The 21,555-nt window shown below is 34.4% G+C and overlaps 3 protein-coding genes and 1 pseudogene across 3 annotated transcripts; 3 read left to right on the top strand and 1 right to left on the bottom strand.

Moving 5' to 3' along the window:
• Positions 1-134: 134 nt before the first annotated feature.
• On the top strand, positions 135-1,636 carry LOC18046733. The gene is made up of 6 exons (XM_006440624.2): positions 135-168; positions 365-512; positions 644-892; positions 965-1,169; positions 1,281-1,362; positions 1,442-1,636. The coding sequence occupies exons 3-6, from the start codon at positions 688-690 to the stop codon at positions 1,634-1,636; spliced, it is 687 nt and encodes a 228-aa protein (XP_006440687.1). The 5' UTR covers positions 135-168; positions 365-512; positions 644-687.
• A 1,056-nt stretch (positions 1,637-2,692) lies between these two features.
• LOC18046732 lies at positions 2,693-3,519 on the top strand. The gene is made up of 3 exons (XM_006440623.2): positions 2,693-3,019; positions 3,095-3,152; positions 3,279-3,519. Exons 1-3 carry the CDS (start codon positions 2,755-2,757, stop codon positions 3,349-3,351), a joined length of 396 nt encoding a protein of 131 aa, XP_006440686.1. The 5' UTR covers positions 2,693-2,754; the 3' UTR covers positions 3,352-3,519.
• Positions 3,520-7,847: 4,328 nt separating this feature from the next.
• LOC18046731 (transcription factor PIF7) lies at positions 7,848-11,164 on the top strand. Its single transcript, XM_006440622.1, has 6 exons — positions 7,848-7,984; positions 9,168-9,681; positions 9,877-9,969; positions 10,086-10,151; positions 10,620-10,946; positions 11,042-11,164. The coding sequence occupies exons 1-6, from the start codon at positions 7,848-7,850 to the stop codon at positions 11,162-11,164; spliced, it is 1,260 nt and encodes a 419-aa protein (XP_006440685.1).
• A 6,228-nt stretch (positions 11,165-17,392) lies between these two features.
• LOC18046730 lies at positions 17,393-19,383 on the bottom strand (annotated as a pseudogene).
• Positions 19,384-21,555: the final 2,172 nt, after the last annotated feature.

Genomic DNA, 21,555 nt, shown 5'->3' with positions numbered 1-21,555 from the left:
AAAATAGTGTAGAGATTCTTTGCTTCCATGAAAAGCTGTGTGCAAAGAATATCCGAGGTTGCTTGTTGCCCTTCTTGTTCATGGGTTAAAAGCAAGACTTCCTTTGCAGGCTTCTCGTTCCATTTAACATTTGCAGAACCTGCAGACAGAACAGAAGATCGACAAGAGGTACCAACACCACTCTCCAGCTAATAGTTTCTTTTCTTTCTTTCTTTCTTTTTAATCTCAAATTCTATTAATTTTTGTCAGTTTTGATTTTCGCAATAATTTTTTTAGTGTAATCTGATATCAAGAATCCACATCTCTGATAACAAAAGAAAAGTCACAAGAATCCTGCATATTGTTCTTGACAAAACATTTTCAGGGGTCTCGACTACGCTTGTTCTGAATCATTTTGCAATGTTATTGTCACTGATGACTTTCTGCTAGAGTGAGATTTTCTGATCCGCAACATGTGGAATCCAACAACAGCACTCAAAGCAGTCTATTATCTAAACTAGAATCTTTTACGGGTACTGATGTGCTTCATAGTTATTTCTTATAAACTACTTCATTTACTTTGGCTCACTGGGTTTAATTTTCAATCAATGTACACGCGATCAATGTAAAAATTTCAATTGCCACAAATTTCCAGGTGTTTTAGGTGACAAGGTTCAAAACTGGTTCCAGAGGCAGTTTCCTGATGAAATGAGTCACGATAATGATCCCCAGGAAAGTGAGTATGCGGCTGCAGTTGCAGCTGCAGCATTTTCCATTTACTTAGCAGAAGAAGCTGAAGCACAAAATAGAAGGAACATTAGAAAGGAGCTTGAAGTGTCAAGGACAAAGTTAAAGAGTAGAAAAGAGGATTCCATAACTAGGCAACCCTCCAGTAAGGATCATAAAAATAGAGGTAATCGCAAAAACCAGATATAGAATTTCACAGTGAGGTCTTGTCTCAAAATACTAATGCATTATTTAGCAGGTGAAACTTCTAGAAGCTCAGCAGAGGTGGACCGTAGGGCACAAGAAAGTGCTTTCCCAGTAAGTAGACCAAGTCTTTCGCCTTCTGCAAGATCCACGGCCCCTCAGGCTATGGACCAAGGGCTAGGAATTCCACCAAGGCACGGGAATATAGAAAAAAAAGCAGAAGCTTGGGAATTAGCACAGATGCAAAAGATTATTAAACGGTAAAGATTCAACTATTAGATTGTTAGAAAAATGATTTTGGTCTATTAATGCTCATTTACAACTAGAATACAGATTCTCCATTATTTTCGCATAATAACCTGAAATTTCAGGTATGAGAAGCTGAAGGCTGCAGTGCTTACCTGGGAGTATGAGAAGAAGTTTCAAGCCAAACTTAAAATGGAAAAGAGAAAGGTTTTATTATTATACTTGTGGTTTAATTTATTGACCTGCTGGCCATTGATGATTAAAATTCTGATTAATGAAAACACAGGCTGAATTGGATAAGAAAAGGACACTAAACCAACAACACTACCAAAACAAGATAGCAAGAATTGAGCGAATTGCTGGAGGAGCGAGAGCACAAGCAGAGGAGGAAAGAATCAAAAAGGAAGCTGAGATAAAAGAGAAGGCGAGGATGATTCGATCAAGAGAAAAGGCTCCTGTGAAGTACTGTCTCTGCTGTTAAATGTTTTTCTTTTTTTTTTTATAATAAAAAAATAAAAAAAAAAACGACTCACTTGAATTAGGAAGTAAAAAGGAAGTTATGTACAAATTACGAGAATTGTATACAATATACAAATTTCAATGTCATATGTTCAAATTGCAAGTGATGTCCATAGAGATTGTACATATATAAATCTCTTTGAACACACAACACTATGTAATGTAACATGGTTTATGGTTTATGGAATCGGTTTGCAGACTCTCCTTTTCTTGTTAATGTCTTTCGCAGAAGAAGAACCTTTATTTCATATTCAAGAAGCAGTTGGCCAAGATCCATTTTTATAGCAACAATATGCAAAAGGCAAACCACAAAACTGTCGAAGAAAATTGTAAAAGAGGACTAGATTTCTATTTGAAATGCTTCTCATGGGGACTAAGTTCGTAAGCATAAATTGAAATGTAAACCAGGTTTGCTTAGTTTGGAAGATAAATCTTCAATTAGGAAGTGTAATTGTGTTATTTCAAAGAGTGAAGGCATCAGTTTTTTCTCCAGAAACGCTGAACATATAGCTAATGTACAAAATCCTTCACAGCCATGCAACCCTGGGATTCGAGGCTGCATCGTTAATAAAAAGTTTCCAGATTCTTGTCCCAAAGATTAAGACCATACCGTTCATTTAGTACACAAGATTTTTCATGAAGAATTTGACTTTGGTAGCCACAGATTCCCATCTTTTGTCAGCTGGTGCATTTGTGCTTTCAGCTGTCTCAAAACGACAGCAGCAATACCGATTGGAACCTTAGTTTTTTCCCACGTTCCATTCTCATTTGTTTCTGAACAAACCATCCAGAGTAATACACGTAAAAAGTCTTCTACTCGAATATTACTTTATGCCAAAGTTTCTTTTGTTTCGAATTTTAAGATATGGAGTCAACTTGCAAAGTGAAAAGGTACACATCAGAAGTAAAGTAAAGAATCAAATATCTTAGGTGTCACCGAAGGTAACAAGTAGTACTGAAGGACGTTAACTATAAATATTTCAAATGCCAATTTCCAGCCTCTCATCTCAGGCTTCCAAATCATATTGATAGCCTTCGAAATCAAATACTTCTATAGAAGTAGAGCACACCGATCGTATAATGAGAAGGGAAACAGAGTCAGCAGAGAACAATGGTTGCATAAGTTTTCTTAAACTGCAACCGCGAAAAGTAAGCCAAACCGCTGGTTCCAAGTCAAGGAATCAGGATCAGGGTTCGCGAGAAAGCCGGTATGCAACTGCAGTTCTAGCAGCTGCATTTGCCATTCACTCACATGAAGAAGCCAAAAATAAGGCTAACGGACAGCAGGTGGAGCAACATTCTAAAATTGCCTGGCGACCCTCCTACAACAAAACAAAATCTGCAGGTAACTTTTAGCACAAGGCTCACATTTTCTCAAGATTGTTCATTTCAACAAAATTAACATGCTACAAAGTAACAGGTCGTTCATCCTCCTTTGGATCAAAACCTGCCGTGGATCTTCTGGAGAAAGTCGAAAGGTAAACCGCCCAATGTCTCACCATGCATGACAAGCTCTGTTTAAGCAATCTTGTGTTACAAGTTTTCTTTATCAACATAGCTTATATACTTTGCTGTTTTCTTGTTAAAATATGACCAAATATCAGGCATGAAAAGCTGAACTCGATTCTTGCTTGGGCAAATGGGAAGAAGATGAAAGCCAAAAGTGAAAAACACTAAGATGTGAAGGGCCTGAAGGGAAAGAGCAAGAATAACTACAAAGATCATGCATATGTAATTTTTATCCAATCCGAAACTCTGTATTCTACAAAGTGCCAGGTTTAACTTGGCTAGAAGCAAATTGCTCGTTACGTATGCCTAGTTGCAATAAACAAAGGGCAAGTTCAGAAAGTGGAATCTTTTGACAATAATGTTCATATTTTCAGTGCCAAAAAATTAAAGTCGATAGAACTTTTAATAAGTCGGTGTATGTGAACTAGAAAAAAAGATTGAAAAACAAAGAAAGAATATTGTCTCTGGACACTCATATTAGTTATTCATAAAGATTAAAGGCACATGGTGATTGCTCTCAGGAATTTGATCCCTCTTCCCTGCCTTTGCTGAAAGCAATGTTTGTCGATTCAATCTTTGCCTTCAATTAAGCTATTTTTCTGTTTAAAAAACAGGAAATTCTTTTCATTTTAATCTGTGTCCCAAATTTAAAGAGTTTGGATCCAGTCTGATTAAAACAGTTCCCTAAACCAACTAGGCTCTACGCTTGGTTATTGTATTATATGCAAACTTTAGCGGAATTTGACAGGAGGGATATGCATGTTGTTGTTGACTTGTTGTTGTAGTAGTAGTAATACTAATACTAATACTAATACTAATACTAATTCTAATACTAATAATAGTAATAATAATAATGGTAATCTTATCAAAATTTAGGAAATAAAATGATATTATCTGAAAATCACTTAGCCAACCACTTGGCCCTCAATAGTTCTCTACCCCATAAGAGGAGACTCTATAATTCCTATGGTAGTTACAGTTGGGTGGAGGTAGAGGTAGACACATCTTCCACATTTGTTGGGTGAAGGTAGATATCTCTTACAAGTTATGCTATAATAGATTTAATCTGAGATAATCTCTATAAATTTCTAATCACAAAGATTGGTAGCATTCTCATTGCAACATACATATGAATGTTAAAAAAAATTATTAACTAAAAAAAAGTTATTTGCTGAGTTTAATTATGTTCAAATTGTTAAGGAACATGATTTCTGTAAAGGACGAATGCTTATTTAATCCTTATTTTTAACTTTAGTATTCATTTTGTCCCTATAATTTGAAAAATACCTTAAGATATACCTATTATTAGATATATTACACTTTTATCCTTATTTTTCTTTGACTTTACAATAATACCCTTGCAGCAATTTTTTTTATATAAATTTTTTAATCTATTAAAAATTTTAATTAACAAATTAACCATTAATTACTTATTAGTAAACTAAGAAAATATTAGTATGAAACAACTGTTATTTTTTGTACTCTTGCAACAATCTTTCTACTTATTATTTATAAGTAAATTAATACATGTTAACTTAAAGCGGTGTTTAATATCCTTGCAACAATCTTACATTTATTTTTTTTTTGTGAAAAATTAATATACCAAATTATTCTTAAAAGTAAAACAATAAAAGCTAATTTATTGTACTTTTAAGAATAGTTTGATTTATTTAAATTTTTTTCTTTTCATTAATATATCCAAGAATATTGTTACAATGGTATTATTATAAAAACAAAGAAAAAATAAAATTAAGAAATAGACGCTTAACTCAAAATATAAAGACTAAATTAAAATTTACAATTATGTAGATCACTGATATAATGATTTTGAAGTCCCAAGATATGTGTTCATAATTGTATTTATTATTTCATTCCTTCTATAGTCCCCCGTAAAGTATGTAGCCCCTTCATTGTAAATACAATTCAGGATAAAATACAAATTTCCTTTTCATTCTCTTACATAAAATGGTTTTGAAATTACTGAACAACCAATAAATGTTTTCAAATTCATTCATGGCTTCATATCCAAAGCTTTGTAACGTTACATAACTTAGTTACTGATTTGCTGTCAAGCATATAAGCCCCGACAAATCGTCTATTTAATAAACAAGGCCCAGTATCACCATCAATATCAAAAGAGTCTTTAAGTTTATCATCAACCACAATGTGGAAAATTCACGTATGTATATACGTAATCTTAATATTTATTGCATTTAAGGAATCAAACCAATCTAAATAACTCAATATTCTTCTTCAAATAATTGCGATTTTGTTCTTAGGACATCCCCCTTCAAAATTTTCATTAGGGTGATCAGTTAAAAAAAAATTACTTATTGAAATTGCTCAATCAAACGTATAAAAGAAAGGTTAAAATTAATTTCAATCACGCATGAATAATAATATAAATACGTTAAAACGTCTCTTGAAACTTAGGTAAATTTTATTTAAAACTTGAGAAAGGTTATCTTATTGCATTGAATGTATAGGAGATAAAAGTCAATTTATGCTTTGATAGGAAACAATCTTGTCATGAGAGTTAGGGCACTTTCATTCAAATCAATAATTCTATAAACTTGTACATTGAATTATTACTTCACCAGCTCAAAATAAAAATAAAAAACTCATTCATACAATAAATGGTAAACATTTTAAACAAAACAAGCAAAGAAATCAGTTTCATTTGATTAAATTTCCCAAAGGAATGAAGATATGTAAGTGGAAATTAGAGGTGAGAGGATGGGGGAGCGTTGCGATTGTTTATGATTCTATTAATGGTGAGAAAGCAGCTGATGGTGACTCGTGGAGACCAATATAGGACCACGTACAACTCCATAGAAAGTGTCCACGTGGCATAGCTCGGCTGTACTCACGTGACCGTAGGTGCCCACAATCAAGTTTCTGGCTGAGAACTGAGGATTTACTCGAGGAGTTGTTAATTCTCTATTGAGGTTTTTTTAATGTGCACGTGATATCTGAATGATTGGAATCTCTTGTTTCTTTCTAGCAGTTTTAAAATACACATATACACAGAGATTTCCATTTTCCAAGGGGAATAATTTATTAATTAATTTGTTATTTTTTTGTATTAATTAATGCATGCAAATAAGCCAAGAAGCTTATGAGAATGGATGTATGCTTCATGTCTTCGTCGATGATGACAGTAACAACACGACTTGAATCTGATTTTTCTTTTTTCTTTTTTCTTTTTAAATACCAATGAAAAATAAAATGGAAAAGAAAAATTAATATGACATATTTTACGAATATTTTTGACTTTTTGTTTAAAAAAATGTGTGTGTATATATATATATTCTTAAGTGTGGCCGTCCTTATTTTTTTCATGTAGATATCTATTAAGTCATAATTTAATAGTATATATACTATTAAATTATGACTTAATAACGTGTCTGGTTAAAAAAATAAAGACATTCGTGCGTGTGTGTGTGTGTGTGTGTGTGTGTGTATATAGTTTAGGGATTTAGACTTTTATTAAATTAAGTACGAAAAAACTATTAAGTCATGTGATTTAATTATATTATCAAACCATATGACTCATATGTATATAATTAATCGATTTTAGTTCATTGTTGAATCTTGTTAGTCCCATTTTAATTTGTTTACAAGTTGATCAAAATAGTCAAAACAAAATTTAATTGTAATGGAAGGATTCAATATGAAAAGGACAATTTCTTTCAATTTTGCTAATAGTAACTTTGGCCGACTAATTAGGTCATTTTATTGTTGTGATGAAATTTTTCACTAGACTGTAATCTGAACTAGTTGCAATCACAGTTCTGAAATTTGTGTACAGGATTGATTTCGAGTTGTGCACATCCATAGCGATGAAATTCTGATTTCTCATCTCAGCAACAAGATCTCTAGTCTCTACGCCATTAATACCGAAATTAACCAGTACCCCACTTAATTAAATTCGGAGGCTCTAAGCCATGCACACTAATTCTTTGAAGCAACTATACTACGGCCTACTGGGACCATTAAAACAACATTTGATTTCTATGATTTCACTCTCAAAATTTAAGGGGAAATCGTCCGTCAGATGTCAAATCACTTCTCTTCTCACATATGCAGACAAGTGTTCATCAAGTCTTTCGAGATTATTCGTGCAAGACAATAACCAACGTTTAATATATTTGCTAACTAACCCTATTATTGGTTTGATTTGAGCATTAGAATATTGTTCTCACTCTTTAACCAACTTGACTTAAAATTGGGTCTTACATTTGAAGATACCTAAGACATTCCAAGATACACCCTAATTAGGAATATTAGCTAATTAAAGTGAATATAAAACATGTTAATTAGCTCGTATTTACATTTAAAAAAAAAAAAAGATAAAAGAGTTTATGCTCATGCACAAGAGCTAGCTGATATTGGAATTAATAATATTGGATCCCCGGATGAAATGATGATACAAGTGGCGAAAGCATATCCGATTCTCTCTCACACAAATTTAGTAGCCACCACACATTGGGTGTAAAAATCACAATCAAACCAAAATGTGACATCAAAATGGGGACCAGAAGACGAGCAAAATAAAACCCCAACATTGAACTCAAATACTCCTGTTCACTGAAAGAAATAACTCAATAAGATCAGATCATCATCATCATCATCATCATCATCATCGTCGTATATAGTTCAGGATGAGTCAGTGTATAGTACCAAATTGGAATCTAAGGCACCAACAAAGACAAGAACAAGTCGAAGCAGAAGAAGAAGCAGACATATCCACTGATGTGAACCACAACAACAATCCCAGTAGTAGTCACTTTTTTCCCATGTATGTATTCACACTCCACTAATGCTAATAACTTTCTCACTATATATATATATATTTGCGAAATTAGATTGCCCTTAAATTAAGCACTGCATTAATATCTCCCTTTTTTGTTTTCCTACTCTTCATTTTCTGCCTATATGCTTCATTCTTGTTTTCTGCATCCAAATGCTAATCTCAGATTTTTTTTTTCCTTCTCTACACTATGATGATATTCAGTTCATTTTTTAAATATAATTTTCCACCTTTTGAGTTCAAGTTTATTTTCATATCTTTTAATTTACATAACCCGTAGTGTTTTTTTTTTTTTTTTTTGGTTTTTTTAATTCTGCTATCTGTCCGTTTGTTATACGGAACAATCTCAATTTAGTTTTCTTCTTAAAAGGTAAGATGTATCAGTTTCCAGAGAAGGAACCATCATTGATTTACTTCCTATACACCGACTCTACCTTTCAATCGTTTTCACATTTTACCTCCAAATCAAGAATTATTCCATATAAACAATTGAAAATATTTTCAAGCAAGCCAAAAAAAGGAATCATATTTCTGTTTTTTTTGTTGATGAAGAAACTGTGAATCTTTTCTTCCATTCTATCAAGATATAACTTACCTTTTGGATTAGCTGAATTTATAACCTACCGGCCTGAATTATTCATCATTAAATATTCTTCTGTCTTTCGGTTACTCAGCTCAACATGAACCGTTAGATTTATTATCTAAGGGTTAATTGTTTGGTCAAATTGGATGCTCCAAGTATAGCACGCCTCCCGTTGAATTATTACCCCAAAATTGTATATGTGTACGTTGATCAATTTGTTCATAATATTTAATTAGTCGAAAGATAAACAAGACAAGAATTCATCAAAGGGTTACGACTCTGACTGAGAGTACACAAAACTCTTTCATTCATTAATGGCTTTTCTAACAAAATTTGTTAAACGATAATGTTACGATTGGTCGAAATAGAACACGTCTGAAATGTTGAAATGACCCAGATACTTTGCATTTAATGGAAATTTATAGAATGGGATAGTAAAGTAAATTCTCATTTCTCAATAGAAATGATGAGCAAATGGGATAGTTTATTAAGGTTATATTGTATATGATGAGCAAATGGTTTATTCTTTTTGGGTTGACTTATAATTCAAAAGAACAACCTTAATTGAAACACGTTGTGGAAATTCAGGTCCTCCAACTATGAAGTTGCTGCAGACTTAACATGGGGCAATGGCCAGCTGTCCATGCATGGCCTTGGTGGGATCATTCCCACTACTCCGACGAAGCCCACATGGGGTAGGTCCAATGACACTCTCGAGTCAATAGTTCATCAAGCTGCAATTACATGCCATAACAATAACAACAACAAAGAAATTACTCTCCAACTGCATGGCCAAAACTCCCCGGCGGCCAATAGGAGCTCCATGGTGTCATCCTCCGGCACGAAGTGCTCCGAGAGCCCCGGCCAAGTGCCCGTCATGCCGGGGCCGCTGAAAAAGCGGACACGAGCCGATTCCGATCAGTGTGGAAGAAATTTTAGTAGTATGCAAGAAGGAAGAGGAGATAGAAGTGCATGTGCTAGCGCTAGTGCAACATGTTTTAGAGAAAATGACACAACTATGATGACTTGGGCTTCATATGAATCTCTTAAGAGCTTGAAGACCAAAACCACGGATGAAGATTCCGCTTCTCACGGTCGATCGGTAAATTACAAATGTTTTTGTGTCTCTTTCATTCATGCTTTGTCAATTAATGTCCATTTTGGAAAGTGAAATGGATAAATAAATAAATACATCAATTATGTTAAGCACGAAGTAAAAGGTTTACTTAGATAAGCAAAATTCAATTATTTTATTTACTAATTTTGCGTAAAAGTAGAAATTTTGAACCATATATAGGAAAACCAAGATGAAGATCATGAGACAAAAACTGGCCGATCGCATTCGTCCAAACGAAGACGAACAGCTGCTGTCCATAATCAGTCAGAGAGGGTAAATTACATTACACCCCTTTATTATCACAGAAATTAACATTAATTTATTACGTTAATTAAATTCCAAGGTCAAGAAGCGGTTAATAATTTGCAATGATATTAATTTTCGTGCAGAGACGAAGAGACAGGATTAACCAAAAGATGAAAGCACTTCAGAAGCTAGTCCCCAATGCGAGCAAGGTAACTAAGAACATACGTATACAGCTTTATATGCAGCATTATGGCTTTTATGCAGGTAAAATATTCTTTCAGCTAAATTTTAGGGGTGTGACTATGTAACAAATGGGACATGTCACATATATATGAAGGATCTAAATTTCTTATTAGTCCTTCGAGTTAGAATTATTTGTATCGTTGGTCTTCATATTTTCAAAGATAATTAGTGGAAATATTTTGCCATCATTTTTAGTGTTAAATGTTTAATATGAGAGTGCAATAACAATCTTTTTACAAAAAGGCTAACAAAAATAACGATATGAATATTTTGGATGATCATTTTTTTAATTTTAAAATACAAGAACTACCTAAAAATTGATGCCTAATCTTGAGCAGTACTAAATTGAAAATTACCCACACATAAAAAAAAAAAAATTGCAACATATTACTTGTGTTGTTAATTATAACTAGATGATTTTAACTTGGCTGCAGACAGATAAAGCTTCAATGCTAGATGAGGTGATAGACTACTTAAAGCAACTTAAAGCACAAGTTCAGATGATGAATAATGTGAGAAACAATATGCCCCAAATGAACATGATGATGCCTTTGGGAATGCAGCAACAACTTCAAATGTCTCTCCTAGCACGAATGGGCATGGGAGTTGGACTAGGAACGGGCATGGGGATGCTTGACATGAACACCATGGCCGCCGCTGCAGCCACAGCCCGCACTGCCCCGCAGTCTCTCCCTCCACCCATCTATAGTCCAGCGGCATCAGTCACTTTGCCGGATCCCTATTATGCTTTTCTTGCTCAAGTACGTCAATGCATATAAAGAATTTGTGCCTATACGTATTTGTTTATTTTTCTATTTATGAATGTTATTGATTTGATAAGGGATTTTTGGTGCAGTCGATGAATGTGGAATTGTACAACAAAATGGCAGCACTTTTTCGGCAACAAGTGAAACAAAACACAATACAGCAGGCAGCATGCAGTCCTTCGATGCAATCCAACCATATGCAAGGAGATTAAGAAGAAAAAGTGCTAGCTAGCTAGCACATTGTATTAGTATTTTATCTCCAAGATGATGATGCAAGCATGTGGAGTTACTCTCTGTAAAATATGATTAGTTTGAACAATCTGTATCCTATTAATTGAAAGATGCATGATTAGTGAAATATGTTTGATTTGCATATCACTCTAGATTTAATATTCTGGTTTTACTAAATGATAGATGATAATTTCACGCAATTGTGTCTATTTTGAACTGATCTTCCCTTCCATACTTAATTAGTAGAGAAAGTTCATAATATAGTCAGAGTACACATTATTTGTATAACAATCCAATAAATATAAACTACTCAAAAGTTTAAAAAGAGATAAAATATTCATTTAATCCCCTATAGTTTGAGCTAGTTATCCAATTAGGCCTTATATTTTAAAAATTACCTAAAATATTCCTATCTTATATATGTTTGTGTTAAGTTCTATTTAATCACCATATATTTTTCACCCATCGCACGTGTCTTCTTCGATAAATAAATGATATAATTAATACTAAGTGTCAAGATTGTTTATCTATTTAATTATCATATATTTTCACCTATGGCGTGTCTTCTTGGTTAAAAACTTAATTTTAACACTATATGAAATATCAGTTATTAATTTCTTGTAAGAACCTAATTTATAGCGTGAATCGGACTTGACAAAGAGTTGCCAACATTCTCAACACATCAACCTTGAAAGCAACTCATGCAAAAGTTGGTAATTATCAGTTGAAATAAGACAAAATCCCATCAAGAAATTCAACTCAGGTCGTTCTCAACCAAAGCTTGCATATACCCCAAAAATCCAGCATCTAATGGTCGATATATATTAATTGTCAACTCCGATAGCTCTACCTGGAGGTTCTATAAACATCTTCACGTGCAATGTCGTAGGGGACCTGAAACATTCTGTGAATGAACCTGCTTATGCACGTGCCAGTGCATGAAATTATGTAAACATATGTACATATACATTTAATTAATTATAGACACAATTAGCTTTCACACTAACCATAGCTAAAGTCCTTGAGGAAATTACCTATATCGAGTTACAAGAACGATCATCTATTACTTGCTAATCACTTATCGTCCCGTCTGTGACTTTTATTAGATATTGAAAGAAATCTGAAGTTGTTTGGTTTGAAAGAAAACTTACAGAAAAAAAAAAAACTTTATTTCATTAATTCTGGATTTCACAATACTTGTTTACAACTGAATCAATTGCATCTTATATACTCACGAGATTAGTTACATACACACAAGAATGATTAATAACAGACTTTTAACAACTTGTGCTGACTTGCTATCTCATAACTAACTCTGGTGATCTGGCACTAATGAGCCGGCATGGTTGACTGACTTCACTTGCTGAGACTAACGACTTCTTCATCTTTCTATTCTTCATAAGCTCAGCACAATGAACTTCCTTAACAGATATGATGACATTTTAATTGTATTCATGCTTTTTAATTTCTAACTAGGCGAAAGTCATAGCAGTATGCTTTTAAGGTGGTGTTTGGTTGGGAGGAGAGAATATAGGAGATGAAAGTAATTTAAATTCTCTTTTTATTTCCATTGTTTGGTTTGACAAAATGTATAAGAATTTAATTTCCATTAGAATTTAATATCCATCATAATGTAGAATTTGAATTCCATACTAAGTAGTGAATAATTTAAATTACTCTTATATTACAAACTAAAATTTCTAAAATTACCCTTCAATTTTTTAACTTATTTAATGCCATTAATAATTATTATTTATAATTTTATTTTATTGATTTAATATTATAAATGGACCTCCACCGGAAAGTTGTCGGACCACCACCGGACTTTGCCGGAAAGTCACCGGACCACTAACGGACATCGTCGGACCACCGCCGGACCTTGTCGGAAGGTCGCCGGACCACTGTCGGGCTTCGCCGGAAATTCGCCGGACCTTGCCGGACCTCCACCACCGGCCATCGGACCACCATTTTATTATTATTATATATATATATATATATATATATATATATATATTATTACTAATATAAATAGTTTAATATTTAAGGTAAAAGATAAATTTGTCTAAAAAAAAAATTATAATTCATTTCCTTATCAAATTTTATATCAAACCAAATAACAAAATCTAATTTCACTACTCTTCTTCATTCTTTTCTTCTCTCTTCCTCTCCATTCCACTCTTTTCCTCTCCTCACTTTTCTTCAAACCAAACATGACCTAAGAGTATCTTCAGTTATACATATTATGAGAATATTTATATTGCTGAAGCTACATGCATGACAAGGACTTCGTTATTTCTAGAGGCAAATAGGAATGTCATACATAAGATAATTTGTTTGTTTATAGACATAGAAGCAAGGACCATTGAAGATATACGACAACATTGATTTTGCAGCAAGTAAAGGAAAAGGTATTGTGCTTGACAGTCGGATAAGACCAGGAATTAAAGTTGTTAAAGAATGGTATCATTAATTAGTTTGTGCCATCCTTGTTATTGATTTTGTTTTTAGTCTGATTTTAGTTCAGCCCAAAAATATTATGAAAACTTCACTTTAAGGGGTGAATTTGTAGATTATGGGAGTTGTCTTACTTCAAGACGGATTTTCTAGGGATGAATCAGGCTGAGTCAGTCTTGACAACAAAGAAAACAACCATTAGAGATGATGCCAGTATTGGCCGGTGAAGTTACTTCGACTGTCAAGTTAGGTGAGGGCTGGAGAAGATGATGGGTTTGAACGAAACCCTAAATTATTACAGAGATTAGTTGTTGTGGGAGTGAGAAATCTTCTCTTGTTTTGAGAGACTAACATGGCCTTATAAACAGAATGCCCCTGAAGGCATTTTTGTGCCATTTTGGACACGTGGCAAATTATTGTTGGCTATTCTGTGATGAATTATTATTGCCTACTCCCCTCTTTAGGTAGGTGCAATGGAGTAATTTAGCTATTCATCTTGAGTCTCTTGGTCTCTCTAATATTTGTTATATATCTTCTATGAGACTATCTATGCTAACAATACGTTCTCAACTCCAATTGGCTTATTTCAAATGAGCCAATTGAGTTGTGGAGTTGATGATTTACGCAGCTGTTGGTCTAGTCTCCTTTTTTTATTTTTTGGAGCATGTGACCTTTGGAGAAATATTTTTTTGTAGTGACCTTGGTTGGGACCAAATCGCGATGACATGTGATAACTTCAATGGTGGAGGAGTTGCCACTATTTTAGCTATCCCAAGTTGACATTTGACGATTTTGGGTATTATGAGATATCCTTTATAACTTTCAAGTAGTTAAGGTGGTTCAGGCTCCTTCCTTGAGGACTCCATATTATATCCTTGCCCTTTCAATTCCCTTTTCTTTCTTTGCAAGATGTTGCTGCCAAAATCTAGGCATGTCGATAGATTGGCTACTAATCAGATTATAATGCCAGCTTTTACATTTATTCAATTGGAGAGACAAATTTGCCTTGATCTTGCAAACTGAGCAAAATTTGGCAAGTGTAATTTAACTTTGGTGAGTACTTATAACCACAAGAACAGTTAAGGGCATAAAAAAATTTTCTTGCATTAACCTTCTGAAGCTCAAGTCAATATCACTAATTTACTAAGAAAAAATATAATGTCTGATTCTTTGAGTAGAAGCAAATGAAAGATAAAAGAAAAAATAAGAAGCCTACTCTCCCTTTTAATTTTTAAATAATGAATAACAAATGGGGATAAGGAGGGCAAGAGTAAAAAGATAAAGAAGAAGAAGCACTCAAATTGCAATTGATAAGATTAGTTAGGAAGTTGAATGGATAAAAAAATTTTTTAAAATTTCTTAGGAGTTTTATAGGGATTAAGATCCCTGCCTCTTGGATCATGGCATGATAGGTTTATGGATAGGTTTAATCAAATCCTATCCCCCTTTCATCGTGGCATTAGGTTCATCCTTAGTTTAATTGCCCCTAGCCTTAATTCTGCTCGTCAGTTTCTTCCTGGCAATGTTAAATGGCTCAAAGCCTCATCGTGCTCGCCATATTTTATCGGAAAATGATAGTTTTCCCGGGTCAAACCCCGAGCCAAACCCCGAAACTTAAACAAAACGACATTGTTTCGTCATTTTTTTTTAATTGCTTCTGAATAAAACGTCACCGTTTGATGCAAGCAAAAACAATGAAGACGGTTGCTACTTTCTCTTCCTTTTCATTAATCAATCAACATTAACTTGATAGCATACACAAAAGGGAACAAGAAGGGAAAAAAATTAAAAGAAAGGTAAGGAGAGAAATAATGATTGAATTATTTTGAATCAGTAGTCTTCTTACAACTATAAGCCATTTATATACAGCAAATTTGAATCTGTGAGAAACAAACGAAGACGATAAACACTCCAACAGATAAGAAAAGCGAAGAAAAATAAAATTTATTCTAAATAATCACAAGTTATGTGAACATGAGACAATTACAAATTGTCCAACTTATTCTGTACTCACAAAGTTGGCAGTGAAGAATTGCAGAAGATACAAGAGGCCAACATTAAATGATTGATGATGCTCCCATCTTCAACTTTAACCAATTTACTTTGTCTGTTCCACAAATGCACAGTGAAACTTTGCCTGTTAATAAGCTCGAGCTTCTTATGCAATAATTTTGAATGCTGCTCAATCTGGTCTGATTCTTTGTTTCAGAATCCACCATTTGAGCTCTGATTGTGTTTCTCAATTTTGATAAATTCTTCAAGACTATAACATATGGGTCTAAATATATACCACCAAACTTGTATAACAAAGCAAGCCTAAATAAATTTGACAAGTTTTGACCCAAAGAAATTAACCCAGGATCAACATTCCTTTTCTTCAATCTCTTAAAGAAAACAAGGAGGAAGAGAAAAGCAGCTGCCTTCTATCTTGCTTTTGCCTAAGTCAAACGGCAACATTTTATGGAGAAGTAAAAAAGAAATTAACCTAGGATCAACCCACCACCATCGACAACCATCAGCCTGGCAGCCACCATCACACATACACAGCCATCGGCACCACCAACACCAACAGCCATCACGCTTTTAAACCCAAGGGCGAAGGTCAGACCCCCACCAAAGCTCAGTTTTATGCATAACTGTCAAATGACACGCACCCAAAAATGGAGTCCTACTTTGGAGAGAAGCCAAACGAAATACGATCCAATTTCAAGTGTTTCACAAAGCCAATAAAAAAACAAAACCAGAGTGATGAACAATAGAGAAATTCTCAAACCCATGGAACCAAAACCACGTAAGATCAAAAAAACTAGCAGACTAATCACTAAATAGACACAAATAGGTGCAAATTCTAACATCACCACATCCCACTTTATTCTCTTGCTCCTTGCTTGCTCGCGGAGCGGCATACCGGGAAAAAAATGAAGAAGAAAAAAAGATTAATCTCATCTCATAGTGCTAGGATGAAGAAAGGAAAGAAGAGGTAATCTTTTTTGTAACCAAACGGCGTCGTTTTAGGGAGAATGAAAAAAAAAAAAAACAGGAAACGACGTCGCTTCAATTAGTTTCGAGATTTGACCCAGAGTAAATAACAGCGCCGTATTTTATCACCCGAACACGATGGCTTATTGCACACATGTCACACTCTAACTATGTTTTATTCAAATTTTACCACTAACTGATTTGACTGACGGTAAAAGACATTAAAAAAACAGATTCCATAAACTTAAAATTAGAAGTCGAGCCTCAATAAGTTTAGGCATATGAAGCAACAGGAGAGAAAGAGTGCACCTCTCGCAATTCCCATCTCTCAGCAATTTCCATCGTCCATTGAACACTAACATCAACAATTACAAACATGATTCGCTGACAATCATTCGATTCGCTAACCTTCTCAACCAAGTTCTTCAAGCAGCTGCCTGGCATAACTCTTAACATGCTCTGTCTTACCTTCTGAAAATAATTTCGGTGAGCCCCATGTGGTTCCAATCTATCAGGAATTGAAACCACTGTTATCATCAGGCTAGATGTTTCAGCTTTTTCTGGCATTAATTAAAGCCATGGTTTTGGCCAGCTTATTGTATGTGCTAACTAATGTGACCTTGATTCCGTATTCAACAGTCTTTATTTCCTCCATTATTTTTGCTATTTTATTTTTATGCTTTTTTTGGGCTGCCGTTTGATGTATGTCTGAGCTGTTTGAAGCTGAAACTACAACCAACAAAGAAATTGAAATGTGTAGCAAACTATGCTAGAAATTAACATCGTAGTACTTTTATTTGTGAAATAAAGCTATCAAATTTTCTAAACGAGGATCCACCTTCTACGAGAATCTTTCGAGCTATTTCCTTCAGCTTCAATGAATTTCCTTTAATACCATCATTTTTCAGCAACGCTTTCACATTTATTTGAATTTCTTGTCTTGTTATGATTCCATTTTCGTCTGGCAATAATTGTACACCGATTTTCCAAACATCACAAATGTAGTTTCTATTATGATGTTGATCCGCAAAGCTAGGCCAGCATAGAAAAGGAACGCCCATGCTCAGACCTTCCATGGTTGAATTCCATCCACAGTGACTTAAGAACCAAGCAATAGAAGGATGACCTAAAACATTTTCTTGAGGAGCCCATTCAACAATTTTTCCTTAACTTGAAACCGTCTCAACAAATCCATCTGGGAGTTTAGCACACGATATTTTCATAAAATCTGGTCGAACAACCTACAAAAATGGTTGGTACAAGGATTCAAGACCAAGTGCTAACTGTTCAAGTTGTTCCTGACCCAATATTGAGAACCTGCCAAATGCAACATAAGTGGCCGAGCCTATTGCTTGTTTATCACGCCAACTTAAGCAAGTTGAATCTTCAGGTCAAAAACTTCCTACCAAATCCAATGGACCAAATGGCAATACGCTGGGAATCAAATCGCAGGCCGGCGAGTCAAGTTCATAAACAGAGTTGTTAAGAACCCACTTGGAAATTTTAAAAACTTGGACGGCAGCACAAGTAGATCCAAAGAAAATCTTCTGTACGTTTGGTTCAGTTGGAAAGCTCCTTGTGTACTCATTCCGATTCCAGGCAGGAATTTCATTAGACAGCGAGATCAATCCATAATTCAAAACCGCAAATCCTACATCAAAATCCGCTAAAGTATGAACAAGGCGTATGCTCGAGGACTTTAAACTTGGCAAAGATTGTTCTTAACGTGCGTCCTAAGAGCACATATTAATTAACTCACCATTAGGATCGATAATTGCAGCGTCAAGAAGCTTTGGAATATGAAGTGACAAGGCCAAGCTTCCGGGCCCAAAAGGAACAAATGCAGCTCTTGCAATTCCGATAGCCTCAGCAACTTCCAGTGCCCATCCAACGCTAATATCAGCAATTACACACGCGGCTCACAATCATTTGATGAATTAATTTTCTCAATCAAGTTCTTCAAACATCCTGGCATAACTCTTACTGCACTCTGTATCAGCCTGTGGATCTTCTGTCATCAGCTTATGTGGATCTTCTCTTTCATCTGCTTGTAAATCCAATCCGTCCGGAATTGAAACTAACATTATTTGACTCGATGAATTCTCAGCTTTCCCTTGCATTGAAGCAATGATTTTTGCATGTATGAACTCTGTGTTGACAAATGTGACATCGATTCCGTGTTCAGCAATCTTTGTTGCCAATTTCATGAGAGGCGCTACATGGCCCAGTGCTGGAAATGGTATCACTAGAACATGCGGTTGCCGGCAGCTAATTGCTAATAGTTTCAATGTAATGTATGAGTATGAAGAAAAATTCCGATTAATAATTACTGAAGGAGGAGTTAATAAATAACAAAGTTATACTAAAATCTTACTCTTATCTTTGTTGAAAATTCGAACCAATACAAACAGCAAATTGCAGGCTTATTAACAGAATTTAGATAGCCTTATCTTGGCATAGAAAAAGCGTAAAACGCTAACGTCCTATTAACATAATTTAGATAGCTTTATTTGGTATACAAAAGGCCTAAAATGATCATGTATACATTGAGTGCCATTTTCAAATACGAGGTTATCTATGCAATTTTCTTCATTGCTTGTTTGAAATGGGGAATAGCGAATTGCTGGTTTGGGCCGGATTTTTTCAAGACCAGACCTGAGCATATGTTATTAATAACATGTTCAATCTATCAAAAAGACTATCTAAACTTGGACAGATTGAGTGTGTCTCGGGCCTCTGCGGACCTGAGCTGGACTTGAGTTTCCATTAATTTTTTTAAATAAATTTTTAATAAAACATTTGAATTAAAGAAAATTATCTAATAAATTAATAGTTTAATACTAAAAACACTAGCAAAACAACATAATAAACCACAAATAATGCTTATAAATTATAAATTTTCTATTTTATAAATTATAAAGCCCAAATTTGGTACAAATTTTATCCATAAACCTTTAACTAGGCCTGTTCATAATGAATTTTAAAACTTTTTACCTTGTCAATAGTCTGATTATGCACGCCGGACATAAAAGATAAAACCCACGGGTCTAGACCGAGCCGCCTCGACTTTTTTACCCACCCTGCTTGAAATGGCACTGTGACTTGACATCCGGAAAAAATGATTTGATCTACTACACGTGATGGTGGATTCTTCTTAGATAGCTTTGCATGGCAAATCTTCAATTTGCAATTCATTTAATTTGAACAGTCACTTGGGGCATTTTTTTCCCACCCTTTGCTGCTTAGCTGCCTGTGAAGTCTTTCAATTTAGATCCGACAACATATTTCCAACGGTTGTTACGTTGACCACTAATAAACTCTAAACTTGATAATAAATAACTTTTACTTAACAGATATTAATATTTAACATAATTTAATGTTTCTTAACAGCTAAAGCTTTATTTTTATTGCAGTTGCAGACAGCAACACGAATACCAAATAAAGGAGAAGTTCTTTAGTACTTTTGAACTACTGATTCTTATCCATTCGCCATTTATCTTTTATCATGTGCGTACACGTATAATTATAATTAATTAAATAATAATTATAGTACATTATTCGTTTTATTTATTTATTTATTTTTTGGGTCTGGGATTAAGAACTTTGTTTAACTGTTATCACTAATGGCCTGATGCCATTCTAATGATATTGCGGTTGCTTTTGGGGGATGAAATAATAACTCTACTGAATATATTATTTTTTCTATTGTAAGTGCATAATGTGCATTATAGCATGTTTGTACATCTACACAACACTCCACTGCTGTAGTCCGGTAATTTCCAATAGTCCTATTATTTCTTGGCCTCTTCTTGTAATCGAATCAATTAGTGTTTCTATGATTAATCAATTTAAGCATTTTCAATATCTCATGTGCACAGTTGAAAGACAAGTCACAAAGGTACCAAAAGTTTATGCTATGTTTTAAAATTGTGGGCCAACAAACAATAGGTAAACTTGTTTTTTTTTTTTAATGAAGAAAACCTAATTTGAATTAACCAGAAGAACCATACAAACGGAAATCAGCCAAGGAGGTGGAACATGTCTCCACTCTCTTAGATCTGACAAAGAACCCCCCACCCGCGCAACAACATTGACAACGGTGTTCGCAGATCGTCGAACAAATGAGAGATCACTTCTCCTACAGACATCTCCAAATCTCTACAATCATCAATAATCAAGCCAAAACCATTAGGGTTAGACAGGTTAATAGGTAAACTTGTTAGCTACATGAGTTTTAACAATTGTTTCCTGAACTTGCTTCCTGGATGCCAGCAAGATGAATATATGAATTGATTTTTTGTTTTTAAAATAAAGATTGGTTGTCAATTTCAGCAAGACTATGTGGAAAAGTTAGGAAGCTCAGGCCCAGCCCATTTGCCATCCTTAGAATTTCATTTTGCTCATAAAAATAATAATCTTGAGGTTTTGACTATTTTATGTACGATACCAGGCTATAAAGCTTTTGGTCTTCAGTTTTTTTGTCTTAAATATATATTTGTTATTTCATTTTAGGATGGTGTTTTTTTGCCCTACTTGTTCCGAGGACTTTGAGGATTCCCGGTCGCTTCAAGGTCATAACAGGCCAGAGTGTGACAGGTGTTATGCATGCTTCCCTAAAGGAGAGTTTGTTGGTCATAAATGCAAGGTTCCTTCCTGGACCGGTAATGTGCGAAGATTGTTTTAAAGTTTATGCATCCGTTAAAGATTTAAAGTTACATCTTTCTCAGTCTGGGCACATGTGTAAGTTTGAGTGCGGAGATTGTGGTGAACCAAGACCAACTTTAGATTTGAAGTAGTTTTATAGTCAGAGATCATAAAGCAGACTCCAATTTGCCTGATGCTTTTCGTGAGAGTACGAGTTATGCCTGCTTTGCAGCTGCAAGGAATGCTGCTCTTGCGGCTGTTGGTCTTTGATAGGATTCTTGCTCGGTTTGATTAG

The sequence above is a fragment of the Citrus clementina genome, unplaced genomic scaffold, assembly GCF_000493195.1.
Source record: "Citrus clementina cultivar Clemenules unplaced genomic scaffold, Citrus_clementina_v1.0 scaffold_3, whole genome shotgun sequence".
NCBI classification, from domain to species: Eukaryota; Viridiplantae; Streptophyta; class Magnoliopsida; order Sapindales; family Rutaceae; genus Citrus; species Citrus x clementina.
This window is presented reverse-complemented; position numbering and strand designations above follow the sequence as displayed.